The sequence below is a fragment of the Archocentrus centrarchus genome, chromosome 8 (genome assembly GCF_007364275.1).
Source record: "Archocentrus centrarchus isolate MPI-CPG fArcCen1 chromosome 8, fArcCen1, whole genome shotgun sequence".
In the NCBI taxonomy this organism is placed as follows: domain Eukaryota; kingdom Metazoa; phylum Chordata; class Actinopteri; order Cichliformes; family Cichlidae; genus Archocentrus; species Archocentrus centrarchus.
The window spans coordinates 23,677,701-23,704,160 of NC_044353.1; the positions used below are offsets into that span (position 1 = coordinate 23,677,701).

The window sequence follows — 26,460 nt, forward strand, 5'->3', positions numbered from 1 at the left end:
AAGAGAATCCCTTTGTTTTGGCATATTATAATTGGATATATGTCAGCACTGAATTGATGGTATTAATGGTGATATGACAGCCTCTGTCCCTATCATTCATAATGAGCAGGAAGGCATTACTAATGCTAAATGTCAGCTCTATCTATCTATCTATCTATCTATCTATCTATCTATCTATCTATCTATCTATCTATCTATCTATCTATCTATCTATCTATCTATCACACACACACACACGGGCAAGCCGGGCTGCATCAAAGAGTGGTACTTGGCTCCTGGCACATAGACGTGCTGCTCCTAGCGTCGGCACCTTGCAAGCACAGCAGTCACCTTCCAACCTCTGCGACTCCCCCCAGCTCTTCGCGCTCAGTCGCAGTTATTTTGCAGGACGGAGGGGACCGCTGTCTGTTCACTTTACCTCATTACAGCATCTTAGTTTTCTCTCTCGCTCGCTCGCTCATTCTCGCTCTCTCTCTCTCTCTCTCAGAGATAAGAGCTTTTGCATTCGCTTCCCGCAAAAGAGTCTATGCCTTACAAAAGACACGCGACTGGTCGCTTTACCGAACCAGAGAAGGCTGCTTTGCGTCCTGGTGATGAGGCTGGTGGCGCACAGCCGACACAGCTTTGAAGGAATCCCTCTGTATCCGAAGAAACCGCCCCAGTAACGGTCAAAAACGGAGGGACAGCTGCAGGAACTGGTGTCGGCTGGGACGTGATCATTTCGACAAGAATGCATCTCTTCAGTGCCATGTTCCTACTTGTGATGTTAGCTGTCATGCCCAATGAGGTAAGGACGCATTCAGACTATGAATAAGCATTGCTTAAAAGTTCCTAAAGCAGTATCTGCCGCCTGTATATGATTCTCAAAATTGATAAGATACGTGAGAACCAACGCTTTGATTAGAACTGCATCACAGTTTAAAAGAAGGTAAAATATGTTAAATGACTGTGAAGACCTATTAATCCGTAGATTTCTCTATTCATGCGTGTATTCTATCATGCTACTGAAACATAGGAAGAAAGTTCAAGTACAACAGTGAGTAAAGATGTATAGCCGACAGCATATCCACTTTAACTTGAGCCCTTACACATTTTAAGACCGACAAAAACAATTTTGATGCAATTCATAGTTACTGTAAGAGGGTGCCTTAAAGGGTGGGGGTGGGGTGGGGGTAAGAATTCATAAAGTAACATTTTCCTTTGGCAGTATACTAAATGATTTGTGGCCGCTCTGATGCTTTTGATGCCCTGGAGGTCGTTGTTTACAGATCTTCCTATCTACCTCTACATCACTGACAGAGGGTTCCTGGGGCTCACCGACAATCAGATATTGCGTTGTTTGAGCGCTAGCAGCGAAGTGTGATTTGTGGCTGTGAATGCAAGACATGAATAATTACTATACTGTACCAGACCAGCGCCAACAAATGGTTGTAGTTCCTGTGGAGATGTGTGCCTGCTTGTGTGGCGTGCTCTCGTGCATGACACCCGAGATAAGCCGTGGCTGTTTGGTAAAAATGACGAGCTTTGATGTGACAGTTGTAAATTAAAGTGAAGGACGATAAATTATTTGACCCAGAAAAGCTTTCAGCCAAGGCAAGAGCATTTGAACTTGCAGGGGTTCAGCTGGTCAGCATACGTGCGGCGTTGAGCGTAACTCAGACGGATTAGAAAATGTAAGGTCTGCAAAAGTGGCAGTTACAGTTTCCATAATTACTTGGATTAACTAGCCAATGATGCTTGTAGGTCACGGCCGTTTTGCACCGTTTTGCACCTGCACGCCAAAATACATTCAGTACCACAGACAGCGCCGTGTCGCGCCTTCAGTTAAAACCAGCAGTCTGAGTCAATTTAGCACCCCAGACAGCGCCTCCTTGTACGTTGGCGGTGAGTATCATCAATTGGCAAAGGCCATCGACAGGCCGCAGGGCCTTACAGATACAACAGCAAAGATCAAATCAAATGGAGTATCTGTGTATTTACAAGGCTACTGAAATATCCCACCTTAAGATGAAAAATAACAGTGAATGATATATATGGCCGTCACTCATGGGTAACAATTACATCAATTTCTCTAATAGAATTTCTTTTCCAGAACTGTTCTTCTCAATAAAGACACCTACAGTAGCTGTTTAACCTATGTGGCTCCTGAACATTTTAGTTATTTACAGTAAATGTATGCTGTGGAATGAGTGGAGTTTTCATCCCACACATGACCACAGCCTATTATTCCATTTAGCTGTTGATTATCATTGCAATATGTGGCATATTGTTGACACTGTATCAGGCTGAATAATGTTTTGTGTTGCATTTACTCAAGCTATGTGTTTACAAGCTGAGTAAACACTGCAACTGACCTGTAAAAGAAAACAGAAACTACTGTGTGTTTTCAGTCTATAGGAATGAGCAGATGATGGGATAACTATACACCTGTTTGGTAGGTTTAAAGTAAAGCATGTACAGCACAGATGGGATTAGAGGAAATCTGTGTGTATCTTCGAGCAGTAACAAGGTGCAAGAATTTTCAAAACTCTCATTTATTATTTAACAGAACCCCAGCCTATTTCTCACATATGAGATTTAACTTCCCCACTGCTTAATTATGAAGTCAACCACATGTAAAAACTGATATTTAAAAATCCTAATCCAATCCAACAAATTCAACAAAATTTGAAGAAAACTGTAAATTACACAACTTGTCTAATCAACAAATACTCACACGGCATCACAGATGTGCTTCAGTAAATGAAGAGGGATGCATGACAGTGGTAAACACTTGCAAATGTGAGGCTAAGAATGTAGCTGATGATATAGTTTCATGTCTCAATATCTTCTTCAGTGGGTTTATCTAGTCGCTGCCTTTGGGGGACAATTTGTTGTAAGTGTTTACATTAAATATTGAAAAGTCTGAAAGAAAATATGACACCACCCATCTTCTTAAGATTGCACTGCAAACATAAAGTATTGATGAATTCTTGCATATGTACTGCAATGGGGGGGTAACACTCCCTACCAGCAGAGCTGATATCCACATAGCTTCAGTTACAGCTTCAACGCAGGCTTTTATGAAATATTTAGACAGCTTTAATGAGACAGATGCACTTGTTCGTTCACTGCGTGTGTTTGTTAAGTACACATAAAGCCCAGGGGTCCTTAGTGCTACTGATATAAATGGGCACCTGCTTGACCTTGGCACAGATGTCTTGCTATAATGTGCACGTCAAGTGATGCATGACAGAATACAAATACACTCACACAAGTGCTTGTGTGCATTTGTATGTAGGGCATTTACTATGCATCCATATGCACTACATTGTGTACTTTGTTAGTTTCAAGCTTAACAAGGTGGGGAGTGTGATGTATTGCAGCAGATTTAACTTGGAATAGAACACTAATGTAATAAATTAAAACAACGAACTGTGAGGAAATTTTGAACACATTTAATTACAAGAAAAACTACAAGAAAAATTGCGTGTTGGCTAAATATCCTTTTCATCACAAATGAGGTGACTTCTTCATGAATAAATATAACTTCAATGTTAAGACCAAAGACTTGAGAAAAATATTCCTGCTCAACAATCAAGCTGTTTTGAAAAGCACGCAGGGGCCTGATGAAAACATGAAGTGATTTTGTTCCAATGAAACAGATGATTTATTTGTTTCATTTTCTGCAGCTACACAACTACTGTTTAAGATGTAGCGACTGGTTTGTGTATTTTAAAAATTTCTCGTAAAAAAATTACTGCTGTCCCAGTGGAGTGAGTGAGTGCCAGAGGAATACTGTTATTGGTTTTAAGATTCCTCGCCTTGAAGCCTGCCAATAATAGTGCAGTTGAGACTGATGGAAATGAACACTTGCTTTGTTTTTTGTTTTTGTTTTTTTCTGTTGAGATACAAAGTGCAGTGGTGGAGAAATCCTTGTTGCTCTTAAAGAGGGAGCCAGGAGCCTGTGTGACAATTGGCTAGATTTTTCAGTAATTTACTTGATCCCTTCTCTCACCAGTGATCATGATAAGCAACCAATTTGAAAACACTACCCTGTAGGACCTTGTTAAATTGTGTTCCTTCATTCTAGTTTGGTGTGATGATTGTAGCAGGAACTTGCCCAGCCAGGGCCAATTTATAGCTGAAAGGCGAGCACTGTAACAGAACAAGCACTTGTAAATTATGCTGCTGTTTAAAACATCATTTGGCACAAACATTAAATTTATTTACATTGAGCTAATTATACAGTAGTTTAGTGTTGCAATATAAGTGTCAGTGAAACTAGATGCTTTTAGTAACACAAATGCAAAAGCACTGATAATAATGCTCTATTGAGAAGACTTTCTTAGATGCATGTATTATTAACAAGCTGTGCATCAGATCGGATTCTGACAGCCAAAGTTTTGTAAAGCTGACCTCATGTAAAGCTGTTTACAGTGTCTCCACACGTGAGGACAACAAGGACAGACGGTTGCTCAGTCAGAGGCAGGCAGGGCAAACAGCTGGGTTGGCTAATGTCCACATGAGACAGCTTTAAACAGTCCACTACCCTGGCAGTGACCCTTTGGCCAAAAGACTCTTTTCCTGGTGCCAGCCCAATGAGAACAAAGCTACATGATCATAATAAAAGCCCTTCCCTAGATATGAATGTAATCAACCCACTTGTGTTAAATCTCTGTGCAAAAAGCCACCCAGGAATCTAAAAAAAAAAAAAAACCCAAAAAACATGCATGTCAGAAACACTTCCTTATAAACACACTGCCATGGTATTTACTACCAGAGAGCCCACTAGTTAAAGGTGTATATAAATATTGAGGAATCAGAAGTACAACTGGATAACAGCCTAAGAATAGAAATGTGAATCTATGTTTTCCAGGAAGGACACTAAGTAGCAGGCTGAACAGAATGTGCTCTGCCAAGCTTCATCATAACCTCCACCTAGAGAATTAAACAAATGAAAAGCTGCAGGAGCATGGGTGTAAATCTGCCAGCAAGAGGCAAAGATACACAGCTGATAAAATCACCTTGCTGGACTAGACAGCTCCAGAGCTTGAATAAATTATTAACATTGCATGACCACACAAGCCCATGTAATTAGAAGGTCAAGCAGCAACACCAATACATCTTCATAGACCAAGAGCATGACGTAGTGCAAGCACAGCTTGCACAGAACTGATTAATCAATTGACTCTCTGCTAATGAAATGTATATTTCTTAAGCCACATATTTTCTGTTATATGGGAACAATACATAAGCTTCCTGTAAATTTCATCTGTTTCTGCATCTCTAGAGTAAAATACCACATAATTACCTATGTGAACTAATATCTGTGTTGCCTCTGAGTCAGAAGCAATCATGTTTAGCATGATGTGGGTGAGTAAGTGAGCAGGCAGGGTTATATTAGCCTCTGTGCATCCACCTTCGTGCACTCCCCATCAATATACAAAGGTGCTCCTTCACAATCAGCCACCGATAATGAGGTTGCATTATATCTGATTCACTGCTGCTTGGAGATATTGAATAGTATGTGCTTGTGTCATGACTGATTAGGGTAGAGCTTGAATTAGTGCACGATAATGATGCCACATTGTGTGAGAGATTTGTTTTATAAAAGAGATACTGGTTAAGAAAGGGGCTGAGGCACTGAGCGCTATTGAGCCTTTGTGCTGTCCAGTGTTCACTCCCTTATCTTAATGTTTGATGTGCTTTTATGTAGCCTGCTGCTTCATCATCAGAGGCCTTTCTGTGTGTGTGTGTGTGAGTGCATTTGTAGGGACAAATAATCTTCACAAGCACCGACACTGTATGGATTCACATCTGAGAACCGAAATCAGGACCCGAAAAGGTTAATACTTTTTTGCAGTAAGACTCGGCTTTAAGGTTAAAGTTGAGAGTTGAGACAGGTGTGAAACATTATGTTTAAGGTTAGGAATTAGATCAAGTAATACTGTGCAGGGGCAAATAAAAGGAGGTTAACGTGGGCTTTTTTTTTTTTTTTTTAAGGATAGGGAGATTTTTGTGTTCTTAATGGCTTAACTTGCTTCTCATCATTTTGTTCACAACTCACACTTGGGTGAAATTAGGTTGTGATGATTGCAGTGAGCTTATTTGAGGTGTGTCTCAATGACAAAGTGAAATGGGTAGCTGATTTTACTACTGCAGTGCCTTGGATGAGGCTCACAGGCAGGCAGTGGTCTGCATGGTAATTGGTTAACGGTTGCACTGCTGAGAGCATGTGAGGTCAGTGACTCTCAGCCTAACACTGTGTCCCTGTCATGATTGCCCTCAGAGGTAGAGCATGCATAAGCATGGCCATACCTTTTCAGCTGGAATAACCTTTTTCATGGGTTACATGTTGTTTGTTTTGTGTTTTTTTTTGTTATTATTTTTTTATTAATACAACAGATTGTCTTTGCAATTGTGATCCACACTGGATGTTTATTTTGAAAAACCCTCCCCACATTTTGCAGACATCTAAATATTACTTGAAAAGGGGATTCCCAGTATCAGATGGAAGATTTTAGTTTGGTTTCACTTTAAATGACCGCTTACTCATTCCGAGTCACAGACTGTCCACTACATATGCTCAAGGCATGTGTGGGCCCTAAATGACCTCTATTGCTGTTTTCTGTCTTGTTGAAAATCCTGCAGCCTGTAACAACCATTAGCATTCACATGGACCTGGGTGACTCTAGGGCAGCTTGTAATCATAGCGGTCTTTAGGGTCTTTTGTAAGTGCAGTTGTTAGAGCTTTATCATGTGTACATTTATGGTCAATCTGGCAGCCAACCAACAACTAACTGAGTGATTTTTTTTTGAGTTCATACAGGAGACATAGAAGGTAGCTTTGGATGTATTATCTTATGCATAAATAATTTCTCAAAACATTCTGCCTGCTAATATAATGCATAGGATAGTATTTGTATGCTTGCTGCCAACAGTGTATAGAAGCACTGGATTGACTGGTGGGATGAATATCATCCCTATATCGCATTCTCTACCCCACTTTCTCTCTTTCCTTCTGTGTGAGTATGCTGGAGGGTGCAGGACTCCCAGAGGTTTATGTCTGTGACTCTAAGCAAGAGTGACATTTCTCTGACAACACCCAGCACAGATACACACATGCACCTCCACGCACACTCTTTCTTCTCACAAATACACATTGTCTTTGTCTTCTTTTCTCTCTCGCCTTTGCTCTCTAGTCTCCAAGCATGTCAGCAGTGGGATCCACAATACACAAAGAGCCAGACAATGCATGGAATCGATTCAGATAAATGTGGCTAAAGCTATTAAGGCCACTGAAGTGCATGGTCTGAGTGACAGGTGCCAATTAGAGCACAGATATGCTTAATCATTTGGTCAGTGCTGAGCACACAGCTGCCTGTAATAAGGGTAACAACACATGTAGCCCTAGTAACAGTCACTATGGGAGTCTCCCAGTGTTTTTGGGTGTACGTGAGTGTGTATGTGTGGGTGCCCATCTGCTCTCTCTTTTCTTTTTTTTTCTTGCATTGCAGTAGGCACCTCCTGACCAGTTTTCTGTACGACCTTGCTTTCCCCTGCTTGATGAATCTTTTATGAGCCTGGCAATGTGGGTTTCTGTGTAGAAGATTGGAATATAAATATGGCTGTTGCGCCTAGAGCTCCTCTTCCCGCTCTGATACAAAAGCTTTCATAAGACTGAGCAGATTGGGCAAGCTGCTACTTGAATGTTGCTCTTCACATCTCTTTACTTTTATCGGAAGAAACACATCAGAGAGTGTTATGCATTCTAAAACACCAGTCATAGGTTTTACCTCTACCTACTCATTAATATGGCTAGGCAACATACAATACTCTCAGGGAAACTTGTTTCCTTTAAAAAGCGGTTGTTTTCATGTCTGCTTTTTAGTCGTATATTTTGTTTTTCCTTTGAGCGTCCCAGTTAATTGCTGACATTCATGGCATGAAGCAGAGAGCTGTAGCAGTAACTGACACTAAGTGAGAGGTGATAAACAAGTGACAGTAAATGTTGGATGAACTGCACTATGTTTCGCTTTCTCCCTCGCTTCCCTTTCATCTCTTCTGTTCATTGTCTCTTCCTGCTTCTACTTCACATGATCCCTGCTACCTTTGTTCCATCAAATCGCCTCCTTACCGCCATGTGTGACTGTGGCAGCATTGCCTCCCATGTTGAAAGATAACTCAATTGCAGGGTGATCATTTTGGGTAATGAAGGATGAGAGCTATGCAGCACAGTAGAGGAGGAAGTAGAAGGCAGGAGGAACCATTAAATCGATGTGTTTTCCACGTGGCACTGTCACAGCCACTCAGTAGGGCCATTGATGAGGAAGGCTCTCTCTCTGACTGCGCCAGGGCTTAAAGGCTCCAGTCAGGGAGGCGTGGGAGCCCAGCAGCGACCAGACACTGCTGCATATCAAGCAGGCTGGCAACACTGCTCTTTGCAGCCTCACCATGAGCAAGGTAGAGAGGTCCTTTGATAAAGACACTACATGCAGGAGAGGGGGAGATAACAAGATGAACTCCAGCTTGCATTACATTATGATAGTCAAGTCTAAACCCCCGGGATTTCTCCAAATCCACAAAACATATGTGGACACATTAGACACATTACTGTGCAGTAATGGACGTGAATGCAACATCTGGAAGTAGAGACCATCATACATTAGTATCTGCATTTGTATGCAGATAGAATGGGGAAAATTCAGTATATATCATATTAAATAATAAGTAAAATGCATTTCTACATGTCCTGGCATGTCCTGAAATAAATATGGTGGATTGATGGATTGCACAAGCTTGTAGAAAAATTATGAAAAGCTGGGATTTTTTGCAGTCATTTGTCATAGATCAGAAAGCTCAGATTTAGATAAACCTATTAGAGCAAAGCAACTTTTCTTAAGTTAGTGAGTCAGTTCCACAAATGCATGGCTTCTGATATATTTTGGATTGTTACCTGAGTATTCAAACAAGAATGTATTCACCATTTTTTAAATAATTGCAGCCTCAGACACACAAAGACATCCTGTACAAAGGACAAGATGTACTTCACCTACTGAAAAGAAAGCATCCTTTCCCCCTCTTGTCCCTTAGCAGTACTCTTGGCAATGGGTATGCATATTGCATCTGGATTATATTAAAGTTACTGTGTGTGTGTGTGTGTGTGTGAGGGGGGGGGGGGGGGGGGGGGGGGGGGGGGCAGTTACAAAAACTATTGCGCTATAAACAAGACCATACAGTATGCAGGCACAATGGAGCATAATTTTTGCCACACACGCACACACACACACACACACACTGTAGACAGATGCTGTGAACTGCAGCTGCTGTGTTGATCAGGGTTGGTGGGCAGTATCAGTACAAAGTGAAAGGATGTGAACTGAGTTTGAATTAGTGCCCAGTGGAGTAGCTGAGCAGGGCAGCATGGCTCGTAAGTGAGTGTGTGAGAGAGAGAGAAAGTGAAAAGACAATGAAAGACAGAGTAGAGTTGCTGAGCAGGGATAGAGAGAGAAATAGTCAGAGAGAGCCTTCCGACTGTGTCTGCAGGGTTTTTTTTTTATCTCTCCCATCTTAAACCAGAAGGAGAATAATAATTAGAAAACTACCACTTTGTCATTGTGATTTTATTCCCCTCACTGGCAATGACACTCTTTTGCAGATTGTCTTTAATTAGCTTCACATTGCCTAATCAATATGGCCATGACCATGACAAAACAACGACATGTGCATCCTGTCGCTTGGGAGGGAGAGGCACAGGAAGCAGCAGGATGGAAGGATGAGTGTTGACAGACAAGATGTGAGAAGAAAATGATGTAGAGTGGCATTTTTGTTGGAGGAGGGAAAAAAGCGCCATGCTCTGATAAAAACCTGCTCTCATGATGATTAGAGTCCGCACTTGTTTATCTACTTTTGAGTTTGTGTGCGTGCATGCGTGTGAGCGTGCATGCGTGCGTGTGGATGAGCTGCATGATAAATATGTCTGCATCTCGTTGCATAACAAGGTGAGAAAAGCAAGCAGGTTGAAGTACTGTTGTATATCAGGCAGCGGTGATAGTCATGTCAAACTATGAAATGGGATCTAATGCAGTATTTCTTGTTATATGTTATGAGCAGGAGAGCTGAGTGTTTCAGCCACACTAATGGCGATGTGATGAATAGGTATTCAGGAGAGGTCTCTCTCTTTACGCCTTAGTGCCTCAGGCTACTGGCCCTCTTGGCCCAGCTCTCATCTCTTACTCTTCTCAGTGAGAGTAACAGCTTGCAATGAGCTGGTGCAGGGATCTTCAGGGAAGAATACATCTTCCATGTCAGGCACATTTTTCTACTTGGTATGTCTGGATCAATATCTGCAGCTGCCATGCTTAAATCAGTGTTAATCTTTTCCAAACAGCCCAGAACAAGGCTATTACATGTGAACTGTGGGACTCCCTTTCAAACTAAAACTAACCAATTTGAGCCATTTAGAAAGCATTTAAAATGAGAAGAAAAAGTCTAAGCATAAACTATTTGGATTGGGGTAACTGTTTATAAGTGGAAATTATCAACAAGGACATTTGAAAATTTAATTATTCTTGACTGTATCATGGAAATTCATAAACCTTTCCTTTTCAAAATGACACAAACACTCACTTGTTGTTCAGAGGTTGGCCCTTGCGTGGGTGTCATTAAAATTTAAATTAATGATTTAATCTGTGAGGGGAAAAATGTCTCCAGAATTCTTATTATGAAAGAGGGTTTTTTTTCTCTGTTATTAGAATCTCCTTTGTTTAAAGGGTGGATCTTATTTTGAATACCCATTTTACCCATGGCAGTCAGGCAAAAGTCAACAATGAGGAATAAGCAGTGGAGTAGCAGACTGCCATGTCTTAAAGACCACCAATGAAAATAATTATGTTAACGATTAGCAAAGGAAGTGCCTCCTAAAGGGAAAAATCATCTTCCATTCCTCCTCGTGCTGCATTGAATATTAATGCAAAGAATGACCTTTCTCATATCCTATCTGCACACAGATATTCACTCACAAATATCATTATTAAGCACTGCAGATCTGCAGTGTCTTCATTGTGAAAAGCAGGCTGCACAACATCTTGCATCAACTGAATTTCTGCAGACAAATCCGCAAAGCTGTGTGTCTTTGTTCAGCACACACATAAACTCACATAAATCCTGCAATGTAATTCATATGTTTGAAGAACTGGATAGAAACGGTAACATAACAAATCCTACAATTATTAGTTTACTGCTTTGCAACTGCTAAACACTACTGTGCATCTGTTGCTATCCAGACTAATGTCCATGTGGTATAGCAGAAGACTCCATGGCTATTCTTTACCATTAAGGTCTCTCTACCTTCCTCCTACCGACACCTTCCCACTCACTTAACTCACACAATCTTCTCATCTCACACTTGACTAACTCCACAGAATATTACCTCTTTATAATATTTGTACAAACTTCTCATTTCTTCTCTGCATTGTAATTTTCAGCAGTTTGTTGATATTTTCCTGTCTGTTTGTTTGTGTAATCACTGAATGGATCAGTGGCTCCTCATTCTGATGTGCAGCGCAGACGCTGCAGATTATAGTATATGGCTGAAATCGGCAGGGAGTTGGGGGGAAGGCACAGGAGGAACACAAGCTATTACAGGACTGTTTATTTATTCTAATAAGCCTTTCTTCTAGTCTTTCCAAAACTCAAATAAAGTACAAAGGGACAAGCTAATTTGTTTATCTACAAGTTTCTGCTAACCTTTCCCCCCCATAACTCCATGTGGCTGTAAATGTAATATTCAGTTAGGGGCTGTTTGAGAATTTCTCTCCGCTGCACACTGGGCCTGTGTTGTACTAATAATGTCTCCCTAATTAAATGTTACAGCTTCTGTGAGCATTAATGACCTGAAGACAGAGGATACAAATGGAAGCTTCAATGTGAGCTCTGACAAAGAGATTGGACTGCAGGCTGGTTCTGTCCCTTAATTACTAATATACAGTACATAGCTGATGGGTTCTGGTCATTGTTTGCTCCTTGTCCATGTCAAGCACAGTGCTTTATGATTTTCTTTCTTTCTTTTCTTTTTTTTTTTTTGTGACTGACTGCTGCAAACTCTCAGCAAACCAAATTATAATTGGCAAGACCTCACCACTCCTCTCTGGTCCTGTTAGTTTCACTGTTGCAGACATGGCAGAAAACCGACAAGATGTAAATTCATCACCTCAGGGAGCTTCAAAATACATCTTACACCCTTTTTCCTCTTTTTTTGCTTTGTCTTGCTGTCTTTCTCTCTGCCTCTCATTAACATCACAGTTTCCTTTATAACCTTTATGTCTGTCTCCTGAGTTATTCTTTGGCTTATTTTCCTCTTGTGTAACCTACCACAGTGCTTAGCTAATCACTGTGATACCTTCACTTTGTGACACGGTGACATTTGTAAAGAATGACTCAGACAGAGACCAAACGCAGCCACTTTGTCCACTGGCTATCTCTTTGTCATCTAACAAGGTACTAGATACATGCTATCTAAGAATAGCTCCCAGCACTCTACTGCAAACAAATATGAATAGGCCATCAATGAAACAAAGCAGTTTGAAAGTTGAATGATAAGACAGGGGAATAGCACTCATCTTGCATGCCAAAGCAGATTTGAAAATGCTCTTAGAACTAAACAGCAAAACCGTATAAAGAAATTTGTAAATTTTATCATGTCAATTACATGTATTTTATCAGTTGAGCTGTCTTAAATTGGGTCACTACCTGGGGGATTCTAACACTCAATGGAAGACAAGTTAAAATCTGGATGAAAAAACTTAATTGTACTGGATGATAGTCATGAGGTTAGACCCACAAGCTCAGTAAAGGCTGCTTTAAAGAGGCCAGGAGCTATGGGGCAGTCTCAATTAGCAGGCTTTTTTGAGCCTTAGCTACCTTTCTGTTGAGAAGAAGACTTCCAATTTGCTGTCAGTAATTGCTCCATTTACAGGAATAGTTTTCCCTGTGTAACAGAGAGAATCCTTGATTAGCTGAAATAAAAGGTCAAGATATGGCACTGGCTCTCTGCTGTTGGATCCAGAAAAGGTTTGGTGCGTGCAGGTCGTGTATGCAGAAAAGGACTGCAGTATTTGTGTGTGTAAATGCATGTCTGCATGCATCTGCATATGTGTTAGTGGCTTTGTGTGTGGGGGCAATTTAACTGGGCATATTAGCCTCAGGAAGGGCTGCACTGAGTCACATTCAGCTGGTGATGATGGCATGAGAAGGGGCAGAACATAGAGCCATGCTGCGTTGCAGAATGCATGGCTGCTGATTGCCACATGTAGTCCTTGTCTATTGGTTTGATCAAGGCCTTTCTTTAGCAAGTCTGAAGCAAAATGTGTTGCGCTGCTTGTGTCTGATTGAGCTATCTAAGATTCAACCACATAGAGTTTATCATATCCTACAAATAATACTGTATACACCCCCATAGACTGTTAAGATTGTAATCAAGGGAGCAATCAGGAGCAATCAGTTCTTCTATGAATAAATTTGAATGCATGTTCCAGCAGTATATTCAGGAATTTATTTGGTACAGTGTACAAGGATTTTTTTCCCCATGCCATGTGTGTTGGGTCAAAGAAGAAATATTTTTGGCTATTTAGCTTCCTAAATTATAACAGGACTTTCTTGTGGCTCAAGACATTACAGAGATCGTTACTTGTGTAATAACACAGCTATAAACTAAGGTTGGCTTAGGTGTGAATATTTCACTCACTCTCTGCACAATATTTCTTTAACTCTTACTGGAATATAAGCTGATCAAAAATTTCTGTGTTCAGCCATACCATTTAATGAAATTAATAAAGAACATTAAAGTTTAAGGGGCCTGATATGTGTCTTCAATCTGCAGTCTTGCTGTGTGTATGGATGCATCTTCTTGTTTTCATTGTGAGTTGATTAGACAGACTGTACAGGCTATATTGTAAGGACAGTGAATGGCTTCAGCAGAAGAGTATTGTGTTGCTGTCAATATAGCCAGATTATATTGCTAGATTGATTTTCTTTACTACACATTCCCACTAGAAGAACAAATTTTCACCTGTTCATAGCCATTATTTTACCTAAGCACTATTGGGCTAATGCTTGGGCACTCATGCTGTTGTGTTCCTTGGTTTTGTTTTATACACTAATGCACATTTCATGGCTTAACCAGGACTGTCACGCAACCACCCGAAGAGGGTAATGCAGGAAAATTCACAGCTTAGTAGAGAACAAGTGGTGTTGCTCATAAAAGTGGACACAAATGTCGGAAAAGTCTTGACATACACACACACAAAACTATGCATGCAAATGTGAATACGCCCACACACAAAAAAAAAAAAATTAACACATGATGGAAAAACACAACACATGTACTGTACCTCCCATTAGTAATACACACCTGGGGTTAGTTTATTGTCTTTGGCTTTATTAAGCTTAAAGTTGCGCTGATGCAAACTGAAGATTAACAGACTCCCGTGCGAGGTCTTTATGCAAGCATCATATATCATGCCATTATTCATACTCTTCATCATCAATCACCTCTGCAGTCAGAGTGCAATAAATGCCCTGCTTTATTTGTAGTGATTGCTTACTACTTGAATTATTGACCATATTCTGAAGAATAGGGTGTGTTGCCTGTACTTTATCCATGCGAGTCTCAATTTTTGTGTACACCAAAGTCCTTCCATGGTCTCTGTCACTACTGTAAAATGTAACACTCCAGATGAATTTCCTCAATCAACGGCCTGCAGGAGCCATTAATAGATTAATCATTCCATGTTGAAAACACCAGTGTGTCTGCTGGCCTCAACCTTGGGGTGCAACCTATTTATGGGATTTAAATAGTTGCCATGGTAATGAGGTCACGCTTTGTTTAAGCTGATTTTGATCTTGATACGTTTAGAAGGCAGTGGGCCTCCGTGTCCATCAGCTAATTAATGAATTATGACTCAGAAAAATAGCCAGGGTTCTTAGAGTCAGAGAGTCCAGCATCTTTCAGAGCACAGGCGGGGGCTTGGTTTCTACGAAGCCTCGCTGCCTCAGTCATAACAGTTCTGCATCAGGATGATAGAGGTCTGTGTAATTAGCTGAGGTGTAATTTGGCCCTGTGTTTTAGCTATGAATCTGTAGCTGGCTGTGTGTTTGTGTTGGGTGACAATGTGGCTAGTGTCTGGCCCTTTCTGTTCCCTTGTATTGTTGTCTCACCCAGAGTTTGTCCCTATAGCCTCTGGGCTTTGTGGCGCTCTACTGCCATCCATGGGTGTGCAGAAATGCTGCCGTTTTTGCAGTTGGTGGGCAGTTTCACCATTTGAACTGATTAAAAATGCCCTTTATAGTGCACGCCCACAGGCAGGAGCAGAATGGCTTTTTTTTCCTGAGGTTTATAATAAAATCAAGGCCATGTTTTTGTGACTGTGTTGCAGCACTGAAAAACTACACAACATGCATGCCTGTAGATTCTCCATAGTAATGTATATATTGTTAATCCGAATACAGCCCTGCACAACAAAACAGACAAGAGTAACACATGATGTGTTACCATCTTTTTTGAGTGCCTAAAAGGACAAGAGAAACAAAAAGGAGACAGTGCGGGTAGTTAAAGGCTATATAAAATTTAAAGTGAAGGAGAACAAAAGGCAGTGACAAAAGAACTGCAGACAATGACACAGCAGAGTTGCAGAGAAAATAAGGCTGGCCAATTATTCAAATGAAAATCATATGGAATGGCTGTGAAAATTAATCAGAAATGATTAAATTAATCCAGGTTAGATGGCTGACTTCCTCTTTGGCTAATATTTAATAAAAGCTTGTTCTGCCGACTGACTTTGTGATTAGACAGTTGATTGGCAGAGGCTGGAATTCTTTGAAGTGTAACAGATTGTCCTCATCACTCATTATTCACATCCTTTATTTAGTCCATCTCTTCACAAAAGATGGCATAAGACCTGTGACACTCTGTGGTTGGAATTTTAAAGAGTTAAGGGGAAACACAATCTGCATATCAACAGCTCAAATATTACTTGTCAACAATGGGCTGTGATTGAATGATGATTGAAAAGATAAAAGTGCAAAAGTCAAATAGATCTATGTAAAAATAAATAAATACAAAAAAGTCTCATTAAAAAAAATGTTTTCATCAAACTAGAGAATACATAATTGTGTGCACTGCTATTATAAAATCAGGCTGCAGGAAATAAATAGGACTGAGAAAATTCCTCCCGTGTGAAACTTGTCATTAAGGTTTGGTTTGATAGGGTCATAATCTTTCATCTGAAGAAAATGCTTGCTTCTGAAGCATGAATGATTTCACTGTCTGAGGTTATTTATATCACATCTACACACCATAACAACCATCACCACAACCTTACAGGGATACAATATTTTGTGGCTAGTTTGATCTATTTAGTACTTCTGGGAACATTATATGAAAATGTCTCAGACTCAAGTTTAATTGCTGATGCAATAAACTTGAATGTGCCCAAATGTTAGACATGACATAACTAGTACAGACTACTTTATGGCCACTGTCTGTAGATATTTATATCAAAATCCTGCTCATTTTATTTAATTGAGCATAGCAGGCCAAAGAGTGGAGCTCAGCCATAAACCTGTGTCAGCCTACACCAGCTGACAGCTCAGCTGATGCCTGTCTACAAATCCAACTGGCAAATCTCAAAAAGGACCTGCTGTTCAGCTTGTTTTAGCCTTCCCACTTTTACTGTGCATCTGCAAGCTGCTCTGCAACCCACGATCACCACGGCTCCTCCTTTCATTCCATATCTGAGGTAATCAATTTCACATCGGTCTTGCTGCTGCGTTCTCCACCTCCAGCATTGCAAGTGTGTACGTGGAAGGACAGAGAAGTCTCAGAAGAGTGTGATGCTGACAAATATAAATTTCAACTGAATGAAATAACAATCTTCTTTGGACTAACTGAAATGATCCCAAAGAGACAGTTTGGATTATTTTGAGATCTAAAAATTGGTAGAGAGCTCAAAACTTGCTATTTCAAGATCATGCACTAATTATTCTAATCAAAAAAAGCAAAACAAAGAAACAAACAAACAGAAGGCTTACAAATCAAAACTTCTTCTAACTGTGTTTGTCGTCTTTCTATGTTGTGAGAGCATGTTTGAGTTTTGAGTACAGCATTGTGGAAGCAGTGAAGCTATACTGCCTGAATTTCACTCATAGTAGGGGTTAAAAGTTTGTTTTTAGTTTAGGTTGGCATGCAGCCCATCGTTCTGATGATGAAAATTGTGGAGTAGGGGCCAGGAAAAGCAATCTGTCAAAATATCCTTGGAAATATAGAGCAATGTGTCCTTTTTACCGTCTCAGCATTTTCTGTGCTGTCTTACTATTGCATAATGCATTATTGAGCACTTATTCAGCAGTCAAAATGCACAAATTGGAGCCACAGAGGAAATAAATAAAACAAAACAAAACAAAACAAAGAAAACAAACAAAAATGGATTTAGTCTTCTAATCAAAATGAATGTAGCTCACTTTCTGACAGTGGCCACAGTTGCACTTGGTCTCTATAATCAACTAGATTAAGCATCCTGAATGATTTCCCTTTTCACTCCATCCTCCCATCCTTCTCTGGGACCAGGTTTTCTTTGAGAAACCTGAGAAAAGGAGCTTGTTTAAATATGGAATAAAGGGTAGAAAATTTCTGTATCTATGGCTAAATCTTTGCTGCCACCCTGTGAATATGATAAATACTGCATTCTTTACAGATGATGTGTTAAAGGAAGCCCACAGTAAGGGATTTTACAAAATATTGCTTCCCTCAACCTCATTAAGTTAGCAAGCAAAACCTTTTAAATATAAACACCCCCAATCATAACAGTCAGCTATAAAAATATAATTACATGAGAAGCCTGTTTATGCGCATTATAATCCTGAGATCACTACAGATATAATTGGATTGCTAGAAAACATATAAGAGGCTAACTGTTATATTATTAATATGGTAATAAAAGGTAAATACAGCAGTGTATTTTCAACATGCCCCTGGGCTCCGCTGACATAACCCTGTTAAAAAAACAGGCATATAAGTGTGTGTGTGTGTGTGTGTGTGTGCTATCCTGCACATTACATTTTTCTTTTCTCACTAAAACCTCTGTTAGACATTGAAAAGTGTGACTCTATACAGTGCTGCCACATTCACCCTCATATCTCCTCGAAGATTTTCCATAAAGTGACAGCTACCTGTCACCAGATTCAGTCTTGCTCAATAGCAGCGACAGGCAGTGGCCATCACCTGCTGTCTGACAGCTTTTGTCTGCAATTTCAATAGCTACCACAAGGGGGCAGTGTTGCCGCATAAATGGAGGACACAAACCAGAAGGACTGACTTAATCGGTAGCAGGTGAGCTGAGATGACCGACGTGTTTTGGATGGGGCTCAGAAAGCTGTCTCTTCAGATATCACTTCACTGTACACCCCACACAGAGGAGCCCATATCACTCACCCAATGTGACTGTTTGGGGAAGGGGGGCCCAGCCATGGCTGACAAAATGAATAAGTCAGCAGACCAGGAAGAAAGCAAGAAAGGGAGATGACCTGGCCGTTTTGCCTGAGCAGGCCATTTTGTCATCATTATGCATGGCTTTTTAGGGTATAAAATGACACGGCCAGTAGTCCAATATCTTTCCAATAATTGCTGTGAGCAGAGGCTTCAAGGAGAAATTTGAGACATGCTTCAATTTTCATACCCCTCCATTTGGTCCATTGCAGTGGGAGTGAGTGGAAAATTCAAGCAGCTTTGATTTCAAAGACAAAAATTTTTTCCACAAAATTGGTCTAGACTTCAAAACATGTCTGTCCTGCTGAAATCAGACATGACACCAGAATAAGAAAACAGTTGGTGGATTGTCTGATACTGATTTACCTGCTGTGATTTTGAAGTTAGTAAGATTACAGCAATAAAACAATGGAAAAACTCACTTAAAAAGTAATTTATTTTTCAGAAAGGCAACATCAACATGTTCATGAGGAAAAAGGTTTATGTGTGGATTTTATATCCAAACTATTAAAAGCTATATTATACTTAGAACCACAACTCTATAATTTATTTAAAAAACATTTCTTATGTATGCCTTTACACTAAATAACATCAGAATGAATTTACACAGTGAGTATTAAGAAAATATTGTCTTATGACTCAGGCATAGTGTGGCCGGTAAATGCTGTAAAAGTACAAGCTACAGGCTAATTTAGGATATGTCATGAAGCAGAATGAAAGATGAGCTGTCAGAAGCAGCCGTGGGCTGGAGCACCTGCATCTCTCCCACATCACATCTCCCACTTTGCCAAACCACCTGCCCATGTTCATCATGAGCCCCTAGCCAACCTTTAATCTACACACCCACCCGTCTACATTCTCTGTCCTGTCTTTAGTAAAAACACTATGACGAAACTGCAGGATGGTTTACTGTGCCTAGCATTACACTCAGGTGCCCTTGGCATTCACATGTCACTTAACATAGAGCATAGATCAGTCCTATGAAATCAGTCTCGCTCAGAGGTCTCTGCTTAAGAAATGCATGCACGCGCACACACATCAAGATGTGAGTCATAAAAGAACAGGCAAATGTCAGAGAAAGAGAGGAGAAAGAAAAAGAATGGATACATGCATGCAAAACAGGGCTGGAAAGAACAGAGGAAAGGCTGACTGGGAGGGGATGAGACAGAGAGGCAGCCAATGCGCAGCTCTGCATCTTGAGGAAGAGAGAGGGAGAGAGCTAAGAGGAGAGTAAGGAAAAGAGAGAGATGGAAAGAGAGTGAGAGAGAGAGAGAGAGCTAAAGGGAGGGAGAGAGCGAGAGAGGGGGTGAAGCTAAGGCTCTGAGAGGGAAGGCTCCAGTGTGGTGAGAGAGAAGGCTCCAGTGTGGTGCTTTTGGATGTGAGCTGCTCTCCTCTAATCAGTCTCTGCCCGTCCCTTGGACTGAGACAGTGGTGTGCGAGTCTGGTAATTGTGCTTTACCAGCTTTGGGGGGGGGTGCTGCTGCTGCTCAGGCTCAGGCAGAAGCTGACTGACTGGTTCCCTGTCTAGGGTATCTGAAGCAGAGTGGGACTGACTGGAGCTGAGGTCTAGGGAAGGGCAGGGTAGGGCTGGCTGTAGGGCCGTTTGTGCCAGGGCCCCACAGGAAGCAAACATGAGCGTTCCTATGCTAAAGATCGGGGCAGTGCTCAGCACCATGGCTATGGTGACCAACTGGATGTCTCAGACTCTGCCCTCTCTGGTGGGACTCAACGGGACCACCATCTCCAGAGGGGGCACCTCAGAAAGGATTGTCAGCGTGCGTATGAATTCTTTTGCTTTTTTTGCACGTGTGCGTTCACTGTTTTTGTTTGAGCATGCTGCTGTGAATGTAAGAAAAAAAAGAGAGAATGTGACAGATTGCAGAGAGTGACACAGCAGAAGACAGACGGAGAGAGAAAGTGAAGAAACAGACGAAAGGTTTCAAAGAGACATGTAAAGATGGGAGTAAGGACAAGAAAGCTCGTGTTGCGTTAATGGAGAGATGATGGAGATAGATATGCATGTGAGAACAACGTTTGAGTGAAGCATGAATAATGCAAATGTTTGTGGGAGAGTCATATGAAGTGGAATTGTTGGTTTGTGATTGTGAGTGATGGTGAGTGGTGGAGAGTCCAAGCATGATGTCTGTGGTGGACCATATGTTTTTGCCAGGGTGACAGGAGGTAGAGAACTGTCCTGACTGATGTTCATGCTGATCCTATCTGTCACTCACCTCCAGGGTGGGAAGGAGGTTATGAAGAAGACCGAGAGGTTAAGACAGTTTTACAGCTTTGAGTATGTCTCATTCCTCCCTTGCTCTGTCTGTCTTTAAAACTTGTCATCCCCTCAAATTAAATACTGCCCTCATCCTGGAAGGTCATACGGGCAATCCAGGTGTTTTGTAAATAAAATAGCGGTTTAGCAGTTTTTTTAATGTTTCAGGTGTATTTTTTTTTTTTTTAAACTGGTTAATGTTTGCATAACGTGACAGTTAATGGTCTTTTTCTCACAGTGCTCATAAGAGGTGAGACAGACAAGGGGAAAAAAAATAGAAAGGAGAAAATGAATTTAATATTTTCTGGCTCATCTGCAGTAAGTGATCGCTTTTCCTCTATCCTGAGTGTCTTTTTATGGCAGCTTACCCATTAAGTAAATGTTCTGGTCTGTTCAAAGTGACAGAATGAAATTGAAAGTCCCAAGAGGTCTATGACCATCTGGATATGTGGTTTTGCGTGCATGTTTGTGTATGACTCTGTTTGTGTGTTCAGATATATACTCACAGGATGCTTAGACATTCTTGTCTCAAGGGTGAAGGTCCATCTGTGGTAAGAGGAGTGTTAGCATGTAAAATGGTTTATTAAAACATAAATCTACCATTTCATGTCTCCCTAATGTAGCAGTGGCATGCCGATTGAAATGTTTTCCCTTTAAAGAACACCTTAGCACAGTGTTATCGTTGTGAAAATGTCAAGCCCCTTTCTAATTTTGTTTCAGACAACTTCCACATATCTCTGGTAATACTGAGTGAACCACAGAAGTAAAGGCATCAGGAATGTTACAGAAGAAGGCATGTTTGGATTATTTGCTACTCTAAAGTCTATAATCCTGTTGAACACTTTTATATGATTCTGTTGGCCAGTTTTCCTTGGAGGTTACAGTTTGGATAAGCATTGATTTCTTTTCTGTACCCACTCATCCTGCTCAGGATCAAATGGGATAAAAAAAAATATATATATATATTTATTTTTTGCTCTCTTTCCAAACAAGATTTAAGATCAGAAGCTTAATCATTTGCATTTCAAAAGACTGGATACAATAAAATATGATAAATAGTCATGAGTGGATATTTTCTTTGAGGCAGACCTAATTCACAGCTAGAGGAAGAAAAAATCTTGCTACTGAAGTTCATTTCATCAAAGTTTTATCAAAACTGATGAGCCAGTATGATGGTGCCGCAAATTATTAGTGTGGAAGAGTCTGTTGTGATGGGAAATGTCTTCTCTTTGAGACAAGGATGATCTCCTGTCATAAACAATGGCAGCGAATAAAACTTTAATGTAAAACCTTGCCTCAATGTCCCATCACTATTAATGAGACTTTTGCCTCTGATGATCTTAGAAGCAGTCATGACTCACAAATTGTTTAGAGCTTGAATCAAAGACAATCTAGCTATGGTCTTGTGACACTCTGGTGCTAACATGCCAGTGGCTGTTGCAAGGCTGTTTCCCACCCTGGCACCCATGCATGCTGCACTCCATGTTCTCCCAGCTCAGAGCTATTTTCAAAGTCTGCTTCACTTGCTTTCTGTGCCCGTCTTCTAACCAGCTGATCCAAGAACACAGCTGACTGAATTTATATGGGCCTTTCTGTGATGGCATTGAGCACAACACTGCCTGGATGCTTGTACACATCTGGGTAGTGCAAAAGCATGTTCCTTAATGAGCAGAAGAGACCCTGGAAACACTTACATAAAGCAAGTGCAGCACTGCCAAGACAAAATAAGCTATATACTTGCCAGACTGAGTGTACACATTAAATCATCTTTTTTATAATCATATAATGAAAAAATTATTATTCTATAAAGAGATTTACACTTTTTTCAGCAATGTTTTCAAAGGCTTGTGTGCACATACAACAGCTATGAAGTGTATATATGATAAAATTCTGCACTAATTTTGCAGTTAATTATCAGGTTCTGGTCAAGTAGTATTGAAATAAAAATATGGATTAAAAATTAGTTAAAAATCAGTCTAGGATAGCTAAAACCAGTTAGTTCACCTACAGATGTCTGATACATATCCTTTACATACACACACACGCACACACACACACACACACACACACACACACACTCGCCCTGTGGGTGGTCTTTTGTCCTCCAAGCTTGGGTCCTCTGCCATGTTGTTCCTGGAATCTTCTGGAGCCACTCTCCCAGTTTGGGGGTCACTGCCCCGAATGTTATGATTGCCACAGGAACCACCGTTGCCTTCACCTTGGTATTTCTCGAGTTTCTCTTGTTCCTTCTTCCTGATGTTGCTATCACTCAGTATTGCTCCATCTATTACTATGACCGTCTTCCTCTGCTTGTTCACCACTGCTATGTCCGGTAGGTTAGTCATTATCAATTTGTCCATCTGTATCTGGAAATCCCACAGGATCTTAGCTCGGTCATTCGCAACCAACTTTGGGGGTGTATCCCATTTTGACCTCAGGACTTCCAGGTCATACTCAGCACAGATGTTCCTGTATACTATGCCAGCCACACCCTGCTGTTATGCACTGGATTGTCTCAGGGGCATCTCTGCACAGCCTGCACCTGAGGCCTTGCCTGGTGTGGTAGAGCCTACCCTCTACTGATTTGTGCTTAGAGCTTCTTCCTGAAGTATTCACTAAGCACATGAGCAGTTCTGGCCATCTTCCTGATTCACTCATGGATTTTTGTTGTTTCATCCTGGTTCTGACACTCACTAGTCCTCGACCTCCTTAGAGTACATTCTCAGGGTGCTGGACTTCAACTCAGCTCAACTTTTATTGTCAATTGCTGCTGAATGTACAAGACAGACAAAGAACTGAAATTATGTTTCCCATGATGCATGGTACGCAACAGAACATGTGCAAAATACAAAATATAAACAAAATATATACACAGTAAAATAAAAGATTCAGAAACTATATTGTGTTGCTGATTTTAGTGTGTTCATCCTTTAAAAACTGGTGCTGAAAAGCTGAGTTGTGTGTCCTGAGTTATAGAAATAATAAGACACATCCATAAGTGAGACATGTAATAAAAACAAGGCTTGTCCAAGAACTGAACCCTGCTGTGCTCTAAGTTAAAGTAAAAGTTAAAAATCTGTTGAGGTAGAAAATGCCTGCTTTCCTATATTAATAATAATTATCACTGAATCTTTCGGCACATTCAGGACGCAGCACACACCAGGGATCACTGCCGCATTATAGATTTTTTTAAATGTATTTTTTAATAAATACAAGTATGTGTGCACAAGACTGGCATACATAAGTCAAAATCACACTGTAGCTGTATCTCTCAATAAAACTGCATTCAGACAGAACAGCAGGGTGCCTGCGTGTACTGTATGTGCATGTGGTGACATTCCCTTTGATATCTAAAATAAGAAAGCTGTGAGGCAGAAGTCTGAATAAAATATTCTCACCATCAAAGAGGAGTACGGAACAACAAATGGCAGAGCACAAAGAGGCAGGACACTGAATCTGATTGGGGTCACGCAGCCTCTGTCAGGATGTGAGACTGTAAACTTTATCACTTCCAGTGTGGAATCCAATAAAGTATATTGTAAAAATCGATTGTCGGCCACGGATTAAAAATCAAATACGACTGCAGGTTTTTATTTCCACACGTTGTTTTTTACGTTTATTGCTCAGCTTTCAATGAAATTTATCTCAGTTTGGACTCTGACAAGCATACTCTAACATCAAGTTAATGGAAGCTCAGTGAAAGCCAATCTATAAAAGATCATTTTCAACTGTTTTGATACATTAATTAATTATGTGGTACTCTAGTATAAAGCAGCATTGATCCTAGAAAAGGGAATCAGGCTTTTGACATGGTTCATTTGTCATTTATAAGAATGTAATTCCACCCTGCAGGTCTTACGCCTGTTTAAGTCCTTCATTTTTTAAAATCAGTTTACAGATTCACACAATTCACACTATTCTGTAATCCATATTTCCACCAATGAAACACTGTGTTCTAACAGTTTATGCAGTGTTTTCTCACATAAGCCACCCTGCCACGCTCTTGCTTCTGTTTAGCACCAGACATGATAGCGCTATCTTGTGCCCCTATAATAGTAGAGCAGAATCCAAATGCCTTTCACCATGGCTCCTGGCATGGTGCTGGCAGTCTGCTCCAAAAAGTGTAAAGCTTCAGTTCATCACTCGTACTTCATTCTAGTGAGTGTCATTTTCTTTCACCTCTCCAAGAGCTCTCCAAGAAAGCCCCTCTCTTCAAAAAAAAAAAAAAAATACTCGATGCATACGCCCACCCCTACTGTCACTCAAGTGTGAGGTGAATTCGAACAAGCCGGGTGCAGATTGAAAGTGAGCAGGACACCACTGAGAAGGGTGGCAGTCGTGGGAATGATGGAGTGAGATGGAGAGAAAGGCAGTAAGGATGAGGGCAGCAGGGAGAGGGCCGTGATGGGTTTATGAATCATATTATTGACTGGCAACCATGCTGAGCTAGTTGTGTTAATCACTTTCCTTGGGAGCAGAAGAGACAATTGACTTCACTAGGTGTCTTCACTGAGTTTTATTTTTTTAAAGGCCCGCAGCTGGCTTGTGCACTGGGGACTGACTGATTGTTTATTTGGAGAGTCCGGGTGTGCATTTGCATATTTATCGAGATACAGTCAATTACAGCAATACCTGGCAAATTTGAAAAATTAGATCTGATTGTTTGAATATAATATAGATAAAACTGAGCGCTGTGTAGCAGAGACAGATGTCTCTGCTTTTCTGGGTACAAGTACTGAGGGATGTTAATGTCTGGCATAAAGCATCATTCTGCAGAGAGAGGGAAACAGAGAGTGAAGCAAAATATCTTTGATTATGAAAGCTCTCACTGCTGGATAGCAATGAAAGAAAGATCATATTTTATTTCCTAACTAAGACTCCCTCTCCTCAGTGACTTCTGGAGCTCATCTTATTGTCTTCTGTCTTTCTCCATGTACAACTCCTGTTCTTAACCTGTCCATCCTCAGCAGTGTTGTAGTTTCTCAGGCGTGATGGCAATTCACAGTGTCGTGGTCAGCTCTCTGCCATATCTCACCGCTTGTCCCTGCCTCTGCCTGTTTGCCCCTTCTGCCTGCTGCTTATGAAAGTTATAATAGACTTCCTGTCATGCTCATAAAGTAGGGAGCTGTAGATTTATGATCTCATTTAACTTTGGCTTTACAGCAGCAAGCTCCAGGGTTGGTTTAATGAAACGCCAGAGGAAGTCCACCCTGCAAATCAGCAGTGATACCACCAGCTCAAATGTCTAATTGGATAATACCTCTAAACTTTGATAATCACTAACAACACCAAGCACTTTAAGTTTCTTTGTGCTGCAGAGAATCACTCAGATAATGGCACAAGTTGGTTAGTTTTGACTACGGGGGAAACCAGATCTAATTTCTCTGCCGCATACAGGAAGCATACAGAAGCATCTCTTCTTCACCTCTCTCAGCAGAGAGTCTCCTAAAGTTGTCATTCAGCATTGTAACTGGGCAGTGTTTAAACAAAGCTGGAGGAAATTAGAGACTATTCTCTCCTCAGTGTCAGCCTTTCTGAAGGCACAACTTCTCAGTTTCCATCTATGAAAGCATCAGTAACTCCTCCTTTAAAGTTTTCCCTTGGGAGGATGTGAGTTAGTGGCTGGAAGATGTGCTTGCAGCTGATGATGATGGGACGTCATGCA

General features: G+C 40.8%; 1 protein-coding gene across 2 annotated transcripts in view; it reads left to right on the top strand.

Moving 5' to 3' along the window:
- The first annotated feature begins 419 nt into the window (after window positions 1–419).
- The window catches only part of olfm2a (olfactomedin 2a), a 42,083-nt gene continuing 16,042 nt past the window's right edge, over window positions 420–26,460 (top strand). The window contains exon 1 of one of the 2 annotated variants that reach the window (XM_030735761.1): window positions 420–787. In XM_030735761.1, the coding sequence (XP_030591621.1) occupies window positions 731–787 (57 nt within the window). In that variant the 5' untranslated portion in view covers window positions 420–730. Of the gene's footprint in view, window positions 788–20,154; window positions 20,299–26,460 lie in introns of those variants that run through there. The other variant, XM_030735760.1, reaches the window with a different exon arrangement.